Here is a 14,706-nt window from a genome sequence, read left to right on the forward strand (position 1 = left end):
CATGAAAGTTGAACTTACAAATGTAGAATTATGTACCAAAAAAACCTGCATTCAAAAATAAATGTAAAACTTTAGCGCCTAAAAGTCCACTCAGTCCTACTTCTTGGTTAGCTAATCACGCAGACAAAGTTGGTTACAATTTACAGGAGATTATGCTTCCTGCTTCTTGTTTACAATGTCACCTGAAAGTGAGAACAGGTATTCAGATGGCACTGTTGTAGCTGGCGTTGCAAGATATTTAGTTTCAACCACCATTCCAGAGGACATACTTCCATGCTGATGATGGGTTCTGCTTGATAATGATCCAAAGCAATGCGGACTTACGCATGTTCATTTTCATCATCTGAGTCAGATGCCACCAACAGAAGGTTGATTTTCTTTTTTGGTGGTTTGGGTTCTGTAGTTTCCTCATCAAAGTGTTGCTCTTTTAAGACCTCTACAAGCATGCTCCACACCTCGTCCCTCTCAGATTTTGGATGGCACTTCAGATTCTTAAACTTTGGGTCGAATGCTGTAGTTATTTTTAGAAATCTCACATTGATACCTTCTTTGCATTTTGTCAAATCTGCTGTGAAAATGTTCTTAAAACTAACATGTGCTGGGTCATCATCCGAGTCTGCTATAACATTAAATATATGCAGAATTCAGGTAAAACAGAGCAGGAGACGTACAATTCTCCACCCAAGGCGTACAGTCACAAATTTAATTGACGCATTATTTTTTTAATGAGAATCATCAGCATGGAAGCATGTCATCTGGAATGGTGGCTGAAGCATGAAGGGACATACGAATGTTTAGCATATCTGGCATGTAAATACCTTGCAACACTGGCTACAAAAGTGCCATGATATTGTAAATAAGTGCCATGCCATTGTAAATAAGAAGCAGGCAGCACTATCTCCCGTCAATGTAAACAAACTTGTTTGTCTTAGCGATTGGCAGAATAAGAAGTAGGACTGAGTGGACTTGTAGGCTCTAAAGTTTTACACTGTTTTGTTTTTGAGTGCAGTTATGTAACTCCAAAAAATCTGCGTTTGTAAATTACACTTTCACGATAAAGAGATTGCATGAGGGGAATTGTATGAGGTACTTGTATGAGGGGAATTGAAAAAGACTATTTCTTTTGTTTATCATTTTTACAGTGCATATATTTGTAATAAAAAATAATAGTATAAAGTGAGCACTGTGCACTTTGTATTCTGTGTTGTAATTGAAATAATACTGAAAATGTAGAAAAACATCCAAAAATATTTAACATATTTCAATTGGTATTCTATTGTTATAAGTGCGATTAATCATGATTTGGGGGGGAGGGATAGCTCAGTGGTTTGAGCATTGGCCTGCTAAACCCAGGGTTGTGGTTCAATCCTTGAGGGGGCCATTTAGTGATCGGGGCAAAAATTGGGGATTGGTCCTGCTTTGAGCAGGGGGTTGGACTAGATGACCTCCTGAGGTCCCTTCCAACCCTGATATTCTATGATTCTGATTAATTTTTTTAATCATGATTAATTTTTTTGAGTTAATCGTGTAAGTTAACTGCAATTAATTGACAGCCCTAAAATATTTGTCTTTTTCCTTTTGCTTCTTGAAATAAATGTGAAGGAGCACAAAGAAAGATCTTTTTAAAAAGATGTTGATAAAAATATGTGTTCTTATTAAAATCTTATGATATCCTTCAAACAGAGGAAAACTAGTAAGGCTTGTATATAAATGCATCTCAGAAATCTGCTTTCAGAAATTACTAGAGTTTAGATATTTTTTCTTCTTCTTTTATACAGATTGTCGTATGGACATTTTTCAACAAACAACATTTTCAGGAATTAATCTTACAAGTGTTTTCACTCCCGATAGCTTTGTATGTCGAACAATTTGTACTTATTATCCAAACTGCTTATTCTTTACATTTTTTACCAGGGAATGGAAAGTAGGAACACAAAGGTGAATATGACAGTTAATTTTTAACATTCTAATTAGAAGTATTAAAAATACCCCATATGTCCATTTTTAATAACAAACCATAGCTGTGGGAGTGCTCACTAACATACAGCTTTACAAATGTTTTATTCATATGTGTATGTTTTCAAAGGGGGCATTTAATCTCTCAAAGGGCCAAATTCTTTCCTCCAATGTACACAGGGAGCTGTTATTGAAATTGCATATCTAGAGGTACGTACTGTAAAAGTTAATCAGAAAATACATATCAAAGAGGGAATAAACTTCAAATTCTCCTAAATAATCAAAAGCAAAAGATGAATCCATATTAAACTTTTAAAACAGGTATCTGATGCTCGGGCTCTGAACCCCTCTCTCTAGGCTTCAGAGCCCAAACTCCAGCCTGAGCCACAACTTCACTGTATTTTCCACTGAATGCATCCAATGAAGTGAGCTGTAGCTCACGAAAGCTTATGCTCAAATACATTTGTTAGTCTCTAAGGTGCCAAAAGTACTCCTTTTCTTTTAACTTCAAAGCACTGTCTACACAGCTATTTATGGAGCACTAATATGAGCCCCACTAGCCTGAGTCTGTCAGTCCAGGCTGGGCAAATTGCTACTGTGGGCTGTGTAGACATACTCATAAAGTCTTATGTGAAAAGAATGTTGAGGTCATCGGTGCTAACTTCCTCAATTTCTGGGGGGTCCTTGACCCCAGCTTTGCCCCAGGACCTGCCTGCACTCCGCCCCTTCTTCCAACTCCCCCCCTCTCCCCGCCTGCCTCTTCCTGCCCCGGCCACTAAGCAGCTGATCGTGGCGGCTGGAAGGCACTGGAAGGAAGAGGGAAGAGCTGATCAGCGGGGCTGCCAGTGGGCAGGAGGCGCTGGCGGGAGATAGGGGGCAGCACTGATTGACGGGGCCACTGGTGGGTGCTGAGCATCCACTATTTTTTCCCGTGTGTGCTCCGGCAAAACTACTTTGGAAAGCTTTGGCTCTGGGCGCACGGCATGCACGCATAACTCTCACTAGAATACAGATAGGGACCACACATCTCAAAGAACCTCCACTTACAGGTAGAGTAACCTCCTCTTTCCTTGTGAAGCTCAGGCTGTGCAGAACCTAAACTCACCCCTTTTGCATAATCATTATTACCAGGCAGTTTTTAATAGCATAACCACATGGCATTTCACAAAAATACTACCATACGCTTTCTTTTCTAGCACCTTAGCTGTCAAACCCTGGAACCTTAGCATTCTCTGAATGTCTTTTTATATGGAATTATTTTTGCAGTAATGTAAAACAATACAGATGAAAAAGGAGCTTCACTTGCTTGGACTTGGAGGCGCTGCTGCTTTGCAAAACCTTGGTAATAACCGGCCAGATCCCCAACTGGTACAGTGCAGTGCTATGCCAATTTACACAATGTCTCATTTCCCTAGAGCCAGATTGTGCAATTTACAGTTTGATCTATACTGGTGGGTATTTAGTTTGGGAGATCAGTGTTAGGACATGTTCGGTGACTTAATACTATTTTTAATTTTTCTTTTAGAAAGCTTTGTTTCCTTAAGACCTCAGGAAATGGGGTACCACATGGACGTATAGAAAGGGAAAATGCTATCTCTGGTTTTAGTCTTCTAAACTGCAGAAGATCTTTTTCTGGTAAAGCATGCGTTACAGTAAAAACCCAGATCAATTTCAAATGATTAATTTTAATAAGCAATAGAAAATTAGTCTGAGAATGGAGCACCAGTGCAAGGAACATGTTGATTTATTAACATATGCAATGTTAATGCCTTACAGCCTACCATTCCCGCACTTACACGGACACAAACTTTTTGGGAGATGAGTTGAATGTTACCTATGTTGAAGGGCACAAAGCTTGTCAGCAAGTTTGCACAGACACACTCTGCTGCCAGTTTTTTACTTATTTTCCACTCCAAGAATCATGCAACAAGGAAGGGTAAGATAATTTTTTGTAATGTTTTAAAGTTTGCTGAAGAAGTCATACAGCAAGTATATTAGGTAAAAAATTATAATTTAATCTGAAAATTCATTTGATCTACAGTAAATGCAAATGCTACTTGAGAATGTCCTCAAATGGGTCCCCAATTGGAATAGTGCATGAGAAAGGAAGGATCTCTGGCTACACATTAAGGTTATGTAAAAGAAAAGCCAGCACTGGTAAGCAAAAGTTTCACTTAATAAAGCTGTGCAAAGTTAATGAGCAAAATTCCATGGTGGTGTATAGCTCCATTGATATCAATATGAGTATACCTAATTACCACCATGACTCACATAAATGGTATATTTTTCCACGAGGTGTTATTCCACAAGAGTAAGAGTGGCAGAATCTAGTGGTAAATAATGTAAACAATAGATTTACACTGAGATCATACTCATAAAGGGCTCAGAATTCGGTAGGTGTCACTCTTCCTCTTAGTTCTTAACTGATGCTCCAGACGTGGCTGAAATTCCACTGGTGGGTGAAATGTTTCTGACATATAGTTCATATACCATTTGCAGAACACTTTCAGATCTTTTGGGATGCAAACTGCTAAATAGAGCTGTATAGGCTTTTAATTCTTTCCATAGTGTGTATGCAACTACGTAAACCAGATGACAGAGTTGTCGGAGGGACTGATTCTTTCCACGGTGAATGGCCATGGCAAGTGAGCTTGCAAGTCAAGTTATCTACTCAGAGACATCTCTGTGGAGGGTCAATTATCAGCAATCAGAGGATTCTAACAGCTGCACATTGCACTGATAAGTGAGTACTACTCATAAAGGAATGAATTAGTGTAAGATCTTTGACACCACATGAGGTCTCAGTTAACACCTGTCTTTCACAAAAAATAAATATAAATAGTAAAAAAGAGGAGTAGGGAGAAACCAACTATTTTAATGAAACAAAAAGCTGAGATTTTTAAAGCAGAAAATTCAGGTTTCCACAACAACTGGAGCTCAGCACTATTGTCCCGTACGAGAAGACACTTCCAATATTTTCAGTCATTTACAATATCTTTTAAAACCCCACAGACTGAAATTTCTCAGGCTTGTTTTCAGCTCAAAAGTGAATTTCACTGGAAAATGTTGTCTAGTTCTGTGTGGCCACTGTACAGTGAGTGTGAAAAAAAATGTATTTTTCACCAAGTTATTCCCTCCCCCCCCAAAAAAGGGTGTTGTGTTCTGAGGGCTTTTGTTGAAAACAAAATTTGTCAAAGACTTGGACATGAATGGAGATTAGTGTCTTTGATATGGTTAAGAAAGTTTGCCTACAAATAAAGTGTTGAATAATTGCATACAGTGTTGAACATGAGCTGTATGCTAATCTCTGGGGTTGCTCTAATCTGTTCTAATCTATGACAGCTGGTAATAGCCCCTAGGATCTGGTTGCCAGTTGAAAATAGCTAGAATAAAGCAGCACTGTATCCATGCCCTCTTCTTCCCACAGCACATCCCCCAACACTGGCTGTGAGACATAGGAACTAGTTCTTTGCTAACTGAGGACTCTGCAATGCTAGGGAAACTCTCAGCTGGCAAGATCTGGTCAATTTCCATTCTGTTTGCCTGGAATAGTGTCAAGAGGCTGGAGCACCTCAGAGATTCTGCCCTACTCTGTTTAAAAGTTCCTGGAAACAGGGATTTACACTGGAACTAATCACTAGAGTAAAAAGAAAAGGAGTACTTGTGGCACCTTAGAGACTAACCAATTTATTTGAGCATGAGCTTTCGTGAGCTACAGCTCACTTCATAGCTCACGAAAGCTCATGCTCAAATAAATTGGTTAGTCTCTAAGGTGCCACAAGTACTCCTTTTCTTTTTGCGAATACAGACTAACACGGCTGTTACTCTGAAACCAATCACTAGAGTATAATTACTAGGATGTTACATTTGAAATGCTTCAATTTAAATGACTCATTGTATAGCCTGTCCCTCTTCTAAAACTTCTTTGAATGAATCAGTTATTTTTATGTTCTAATTATTAGGGAATTGTAGAACTACTGTGGAATTTAGTGCAGCCAGCAAGTACTGAATGCTACAGTGCATAGAAACATACAATACATACCTTTAATGGTTGACAAGTTGGTGAGTACATATGAAGCCATTAACATTTTGGAGACCAGTTATACACAACTGACATTCAGCTGCTCCCTTTGCCTCATTGGGCTGTCTACATTTTAAAAAAGCAGCTCATCCTGTCAGTTACTGATGAAAATGCTGTCTCTGGATGCTGCCCCAGTGCTGAGGGAACCATGCTGAACATGAAGGAGATGACAGGTGACAGGCCCAAAAGACGGCGAGCATTGATCCAGTAACGTTGGCTACCTTTAGTCACATGGACCTCTGCAAGTAGTCTTACCTAAGGGTGTCAAACTCTGGCCCAGAGTGTCAAGTCCAATAGTGTAAAGATTATCTTTACATGCATGTTATCAAAAGTTTAATTATAGGAGTAGAACCTTACCAATATTTTAAAAGACAAGAGAGCACCCTATTTAAAAAATAGCTTTACTTTGTTGATGGAAAATTAGTTAACTGATATTTTCTAGTTCACATATAAACTTTCTGTAGCAAATCAATTCAAGAGAATTTATATTACTTAATTTATGCACTTACTGAACTTTTAACAATGACTTACTAGTATAATACTGAAATCAAAAAATCTCATACAAAGTCACTAGTACATGCACTCATATGAAATTTGAATCTAGAGAAATGAACTGGAATGTTTCATATAGTTCTATGCAATTACATTTTCTCCTCTACATTTACAGCAAATTTTTTAGTGTTAAGAGACATCTCTATATTTGATAAGTCTTTGAATATACTCTACTGGAATTTACATTCCCAATTCTATTTTGGCTAATAAAAATGGCACACTAAAGTCAATGGAAAGATTCACATTGACTTCAGTGTGGCTTGGATCAGGATCAGGCCCTTAGAAAGGAAAATAAGGAGAGAAGAGACTAAAAAGAGACCAGAAGGGAGAAAGAGAGAAAAATGAAAAGGGATCAGAAAGAATGGGAATATAAAGGAGAGAGAAAGCTGATGTGAAGATGGGAATGTAAATGAGAACAGGAACAGGAGACATGCAAAGCAGAGGAGAGGGAAAAGCTGAATCTCTTTTTAGTTTGACACGATGAAAATGCAGCAATGGAAAGAATGGCATCAGTGCTCTCCTCTGTGCACCCAGGGGTAACTGAAAACATTGGCACCTGCAAACAATATAAAATAGTGAAATTCTCTGAACCTGAGATTGCTTGTTTGTCTTTTTCCTTTAGTCTCGAGAATCCCAACATTTGGCGTGTTTATGCTGGCATTTTAAAACTATCAGAAATAAATGAGGATACACCTGTCTTCAAAGTCCAAGAGATTATTATTCACCCTCAATATGTGATCGCAGAAACTGGATATGACATTGCCTTAATGAAACTTGATAAGCTTATGAATTTTACTGGTACATAGACTATTCCATTATAATAAAATTATTTCTCTAAATTTGGAAGCCTGGCAGGGTGACCTAATGGTAGTTCTCAGCACTGCTGTGCATGAAGCTAGGGTTCCTTTACTAGGTTGATGGGGTCTGGGGGGAGTCAGAAGCTGGGAATGGGCGACAGGGGATGGACCACTTGATGATTACCTGTTCTGTTCATTCCCTCTGGGGCACCTGGCATCGGATACTGTCAGAAGACAGGATACTGGGCTAGATGGACCTTTGGTCTGACCAGTATGGCTGTTCTTATGAGTCTCACCCTGTCCACCTTGGACAGGAACATAGTGGCACTGTACAGTCTGCAGGGAGAAGCCTAAGGAGAAGAATAGCATCAGGGCTTCAATGGGGACACAGAGAACCTTAAAGTTAAATCTTTCTTCTGACTAAACTAATATTTTTAATGAAATTTTAGATTTACAACAGCCCATATGCTTGCCACCAGAAGAAGAAACAAACACATTTATACCGATTGCCGGGTGACCGGATGGCGTTACACAAAAGAACAAGGTACAGACAAATATTTAACCCATGAATAGCTACATTTTTAAGGACCATTTCATGCTGATACCTGTGAATAGGAACTGAGGTTTCACTCTACACATATGGCAGTGCATTTGCTCACTATTTTACTTAAATGAGCTCCCACCAGAATGAGTGTGCATGAATAAGACTATTCCTAAACTATACAGGGACCCTTTAGATTTATACTGTATATGTCTTCTAGAAGCCTTACTGATGTTACAGCTGTGAGTGCAATTTACTCCTTGTGTTGTGCCACTTCAGATTGTAAGCTCAGTACATTCCCAACAAGTCACAAATAAATGTCACATACACTGATGGAAATATGATAATGAGGTAAATGATGCCGATTTGTTGGTCCATAGGATATCCGTTCCAAAGTGCATCCATGTACCTGTTATACATTTAGGGCCTGGTCCTCCAAACGTTTACACAATTGAGTAATTCTTCTTACTGGGGCTAGATTGCGAACCCCTCACTCATCCTAGTGAGCAGTTATTCACATGAATATTTCCCCTGACCATTGTGAGGAGATGGTTCACAATCTAGCCTATTGAGTCAAGGCACTTCAGCAAACTCCATATCATGACAAGAAATAGGGTGAGGGATGAGATCTTAAATAAGTGGCTCTCAGAACGTAATTATGGTGGGTGTGGAGCTCTTTTAGAACCCAGAGTGAGGGGGAAAGAGCTGATTGGCTGGCTGGGCTGTCAGTCATCCAGAGAGACAGGAGAGGATCTTCTCTTCCAACCAAAGGATTCTGGGTAGGGGAGCCCTTTGTAAAACTCCCCAGCTTCCAGTTGAGAGTGGGAACTGCATTAGGAAGGGTCACTTGGAGGAACCTGGGCCCCCTGGAGTTGTGTTATGGAATCTATTCCTTTAAAAAAATATTTAAAAAATCTGAGCTTTTAAATTTTTTTTTTAAAGAACCCCTCTGAAATGGGTCTTGCTACTTATTGGACAACCTTGCTGCTGCACTTTGCCAGAATTATATAGGTATGGCTGAGGCTTCACTGAAAATCAGCTCAGATTTTTTTTAATTCACTGATCCACAGCTAAAAAAAATGGAGTACAAATTTTTCTCAAAAATATTCACTTTGGGTTGAAATTGCCAAAGAAGAAGGTGTTGGTATCAAAGTAGAAGTTTCCAAAAGTTATAGGCATGTGACATGAATGAATGATTCTGATATCACTTATTCAAATTTTACAAGTTGTAACTCTTTTGATTTTATTAGCGGCACGTTCTTCTTTCACATTGGTGTATATACGATCAGACTCAGGGCTAGAGTGTTTTTAAAGAAAATTCTATCATGACCTTTGTTACAGGTATTGCAACCAGGCAACCACTATAATATAACCCCAGCATTGCTCCAAATTCTTTTAATCTCCATTATAAAAAGTGAGTATCAAAGACTTATTAAACAATGCTAAGTTTATTGACTAAAATTACAAGAGGTTCCTCACAAAGACCCTAATTCTGTGATTTAAGAAATGGAAATGCTCGAGAATACAACCTTGATCTGAAATGTAGATTTTAGTATGTTAAGTACTGAAATCCAGTATAATTTTTTAGTTTCTAGCTGATTGTTAATCTAGACAACAATATGTAGCTAAAATAGATATTTCCCTCTCAGTCTGTCTAAAGAGCAAGCTCAGGAACAAAAAGATTGAGCTTAGTTTTGTTTGTATAGCCCTGTACCTTGCTTTTGAACAATAAAAGATTAAAATCGTATACATTATAATATTACATAGGGATCGCTCCTTCACCCATCTTCCTACTCTGATTTGAGAGCTAATGTTTAATGTGAAATTTGATGAAGTTACACAAATAAAATATACGTTGGATTCCTTCTAATCTAATGACTAAGTGCCTCTATCACTGTTGTCAGTTTGAATGCATGCACATATCTGCATGTGTTGAGCTAGGGCCTGAGCACCACAGCTGTTGCAGCTGGGGAATCTAGATGCTACTGTAATACAAATACATAATTATTTATAATATGCAGTGCTCACAACTACTTGCAAAAACAGGACTACTGTATCTGCCAAGGGACCCTCTCCTGAAATCCTCAGGGAACAGTGGATTCACAGTAGCCAGTTCCGCACATGGTTTGTTGATGCAAATATGGAAAACAGGGTAGATATTAATATGGTGCATAACTGCACCATCAGCATGGGTGTCACTGAGTACAGCATCCACAGTGAATAGCTGGTGATAACCCTCAATTCAGCACTTTAGCAGCAATATGGGGAGGTGAGGAGGAACCCACACGTACTCAGTGGAGACAGACAATATGCCATGTGTAAAGGACATTGAGGGGTACCAGAGCAAGCAGCATAGTAAATTCAAGATATAGCCATGCCACACACCATAGCCTGTTGCATCACACCGAGAGGCCACACTAATAGTGACCAGGGGCAGCCTAATATGTGGCTAGACAGCCAGACAGAGGCACCTATAAGTGATAACATATGAGACCTATACTTCACCTTTACCCCTTCTCCCATGGGGGCTGATGATGTACCTTAACTTGCCATCCCATACTGGCTCTGTCAACAATCCGTGGCATTATTCTGGATTTACACTGCCTTATCTGAGCAGATTCTGGCCCATGGTGCTTGCACGTTCATGTTGAGTGGGCTCTTGTTCAGTGCGCCCTCTTTGTAATAACTCTATGTTGGGATTCCTAGAGTTTTATTTTCCTTGTTTTGATACAACTGACACTTCAGTGATCTTAGCCATGTATTGTGTTGCTAATAGATCAAGTGCAAGATATTCTTCAGAAGGCTACTATTCCTCTAATATCAAATGAAGAATGCCAGACAAGATATCAGCAGGACAGAATAAACGACAAGATGATATGTGCTGGTTATAGAGAAGGTGGAAAGGATGCTTGTAAGGTAATGGGATGATAAGTGCCCAATCGTGCATTCTAATCACTGGCTACAATCTTGTAGAAACACTTTAAAAATAGCATCAGCTATTAAGAAATAGATGGATGCATAGATATATGCATGGCGATAACATAAATTCTCACTTGTATCTGCCAAAAGCATAGATGACTGAGACAAAGATGGAACCCTTTTCAGTTAACACGCACGAACAATAATGCACCTGCTTTTTTGGCACAGTACAGTAGCAGTGGAGAGGAGATGGTCTCCCTAACAGAGGACAAACCAGATAGAATGTTTATGCTACATTTGACCTTAGTCAAAAGGCTGAGGACAAAGAGATGTTAAGATGAAGATCACAAGATAAAAGCCTGCGAATTGGCATCTTCCCCCCCCCACTAGTATATAAAGGAGAAGAAACTCTTAATTAGAAATGCAAATGTGTATTTTCATTAGGCTTTAAACAAGCAGATGTAAATATTGGTTGGAACTCTGCTGGATAGCATCGAGTAGAAATTGGTCTAACTGAATGAAAAATATGTAGAAGTTAACTTTCCTGAAACACATGAGCCTGATTCACCCCTGTAGCTCAGATCTTCAGAGGCATTTAGGTGCCTAGCTCCCATTGAAATCAGTTGGAATTAAGCACCTAATAACTTTGTGGATCTGGGCCTGTGTTATGCAGTACAACTCCATGGAAACGGATGGATTTAGAATGGTCTGAAATGGGAGTCATGCTGTGGTGAATCTGGCCCTCCTTTGTAAAAGAAGCACTAAGCAAAACCATCTTTTGCACATCTTGTCTTTTCCTTCTGTGATACAGGGAGACTCAGGTGGGCCATTATCATGCAAACATGAGAATATCTGATATATGGTGGGCATTACCAGCTGGGGTGAAGGATGCGCTCGCCCAGAACAACCAGGTGTTTATACAAAAGTGGCGGAATATGCAGACTGGATTCTAGAAAAAACCATGTAGCACAAGAAAATTCTTGAAAATATTTGGATTCCTAAATCATGGCATGCAACAATAATCCTGAAAGCAATTTTGTGACACACGTTGAAATACTGTAAATTGTGGTCTTCTTTAGTCTAAAGCACAGCAGATAAACTTAGTAAGGCAGAAATGCAAGAATGAACTGACTTTACCATTGTATGTCATAAAAAGATCAATAAAAATAAAATCCTACTTTGTAGTCACTGATCTGGAATAATAAAGACTATGTTCTAAACCATTGATTTCCACATGCATACCAATAATCATTCTCCTGGACCTGGTCCCTCTCCCACTGAAGTCAGTGAGAAGATTTGCCTTTCTCTTCAGCATAAGAAAGAGGTGAATGGACACAGATACATTCTGGGTTCAGAAAAAAAGCATAAAAAATTCAGGACAGTCTTGGTTGATGCTGCCTCTACAAAGTTCAATAGTCATTAGCCTCAGGTTGGGATTCAATATCAAAACATTTTTCAGCTCTGTTTGATGACAAGATGGTTATTTACCATTGGTGATGTGAGGAGGTTAATAGGCTAGGGGATCATTGTTAGTGGAATATGTATTCTCCTGAAGTAACATTTAGATTATTACAAGGAAGGAGGGCACACAATTTCTGTAATTGTTTAGTAAACTTCATACAAAGATATTTCTATATTGCCCATCCCTGTAGCAGCTAAGCGCTGCACAAACAAATTTTTACATTGTGTCTTTTATATTTACTTTAGACTTATTTCTTCAAAAAATATATTTTTTTATGAAGGATCAGAAGGAAATCTAGTCAGATCCCTTGGTGATCCTTTAGTGAATGGGTTATTTACGCATCAAACATTATCTCTTTTTTTTAATGTTCTGTAACTTTGACTGAAAGTTGCCTCGACAGCTACTTCTAAGACTGAAATCTGAAATGGGATTTCAGATTTTTAATGGGGTTGTAAACACAACAGCGGCATTCACTTTTCTTGAATTGGTGCTGACCGTGGTTTATTCTCCTCCACACTTATAGACTAATTGCTGGTTGGAGCAGAACTTATAAGAACAACCATACTCGGTCAGACCAACGGTCCGTCTAACTCAGTATCCTGTCTTCTGACAGGGCCAGTGCCAGATGCTTCAGAGGGAATGAACAGGACAGGACAATTATTGAGTGATCCAATCCCAGCATCCGGCAGTCAGAGGCTTAGGGAGACACAGAGCATGGGGTTGCATCCCTGACCATCCTGGCTAGTAGCCATTGATGGACCTATCCTCCATTAACTTATCTAATTCTTTTTTGAACCTAGTTATATTTTTGGCCTTCACAACAACCGCTGACAGTGAGTTCCACAAGCTGACTGCATTATGTGAAGAAGTATTTACTTTTGTTTGTTTTAAACAGCTACCCATTAATTTAATTGGGTGACCCCTGGTTCTTATGTTATGTGAAGGGGTAAATAACATTTCCTTATTCACTTTCACTTATTCACTTTCACTATTTGCAGCTCTCCATTCTGAAAAGTGACCATTTTTTCATACTCTTTGTTGCCTGTTTTTTTTAAATCTAGTTACTGGTCCATTAGAGGATCTTCCCTCTTTTATCCCATGACAGCTTTCTTTGCTTAACAGTTTTTGGAGAGGGACCTTGTCAAAGGCTTTCCGAAAGTCCAAGTACACTATATCCACTGGATCACTCTTGTCCACATACTTGCTGATAGCCTCAAAGAATTCTAATGGATTGGTCAGGCATGATTTCTGTTTACTAAAGCTGTGTTGATTCTTCTCCAACAAATCATTTCCATTTATGTGACTGATAATTCTGTTCTTTACTATAGTTTCAGCCAATTTGCCTAGTACTGGTTAAGCTTACCGGCCTGTAATTGCCTGGATAGTCTCTGGAGACTTTTTAAAAAATCTGCATCACATTAGCTATCTTCTAGTCATCTGGCACAGAGTCTGATTTAAGTGACAGGTTACATACCACAGTTAGTAGTTCTGCAATTTCATTTATGAGTTCCTTCAGAACTCTTAGTTGAACACCATCTTGACCTGGTGACCTATCTCCATGCCACTGGACTTCTAGGTGGTTTGTGGAGACCAGCTAAAGCTCAGTCAATAGCAATTAAACTTACATGACCAAGTGCTGAAATGGTACTATTTACATGAGGTAAGGCCACCAAGGTCTGTGATTTGGAGGGTGTATGGGTAGCAAGGGATGGAAATAGGTGATCTATCTGAGCGAGGATTCAGGTGTCACTCTGTTCAAAAACCAGTCGGAGAACACTTCAATCTCTTTGGTCACTTGATTACAGACTTAAAAGTGGCAATTCTTCAACAAAAGAACTTCAAAAACAGACTCCAACGAGAGACTGCTGAATTGGACTAATTTGCAAACTGGATACAATTAACTTAGGCTTGAATAAAGACTGGGTGTGGATGGGTCATTACACAAAGTAAAACTATTTCCCCATGTTTATCCCACCCACCCCCACTGTTGCTCAGACGTTCTTGTCAACTGATGGAAATGGCCCACCTTGATTATCACTACAAAAGGTTTCCGCCCTCCTTCCCGCCCCCCCACTCTCTTGCTCACCTTACCTGATCACTCTCATTACAGTGTGTATGGTAACACCCATTGTTTCATGTTCTCTGTGTTCTCAGCCTACTACTTGGTCCCTAGATCATGAAGGCGACCACAGAGCACCTTGACAGCACCATGGAAAGATCCAAACTACTGGCTGAATAGGTACAGAAAGACAACTGCATGTGCTTTTTGGTAGATTTAAGGGATGTTGGCATTGTTTACTCACAAGATCGGATCTCTTTGAGGAAAAAAAATCCCAGTTGTTCTAGCTGCCTGCTGTGTCCTGCATAACATCTGTGAGCCAATGGGAGAAAAGCTGCT

The 14,706-nt window shown here is 39.3% G+C and overlaps 1 protein-coding gene across 1 annotated transcript; it reads left to right on the forward strand.

Annotated features, from left to right (window-relative positions):
- The first annotated feature begins 1,786 nt into the window (after nucleotides 1–1,786).
- On the forward strand, nucleotides 1,787–11,813 carry KLKB1 (kallikrein B1). The gene is given in 10 exon segments (XM_048848561.2): nucleotides 1,787–1,938; nucleotides 3,482–3,591; nucleotides 3,733–3,892; nucleotides 3,998–4,113; nucleotides 4,525–4,699; nucleotides 7,212–7,387; nucleotides 7,836–7,877; nucleotides 7,880–7,930; nucleotides 10,704–10,843; nucleotides 11,658–11,813. Coding segments are annotated over 10 exon segments (1,278 nt in total).
- Nucleotides 11,814–14,706: the final 2,893 nt, after the last annotated feature.

Source organism: Caretta caretta, chromosome 4 (genome assembly GCF_965140235.1).
Source record: "Caretta caretta isolate rCarCar2 chromosome 4, rCarCar1.hap1, whole genome shotgun sequence".
Lineage (NCBI taxonomy): Eukaryota > Metazoa > Chordata > Testudines > Cheloniidae > Caretta > Caretta caretta.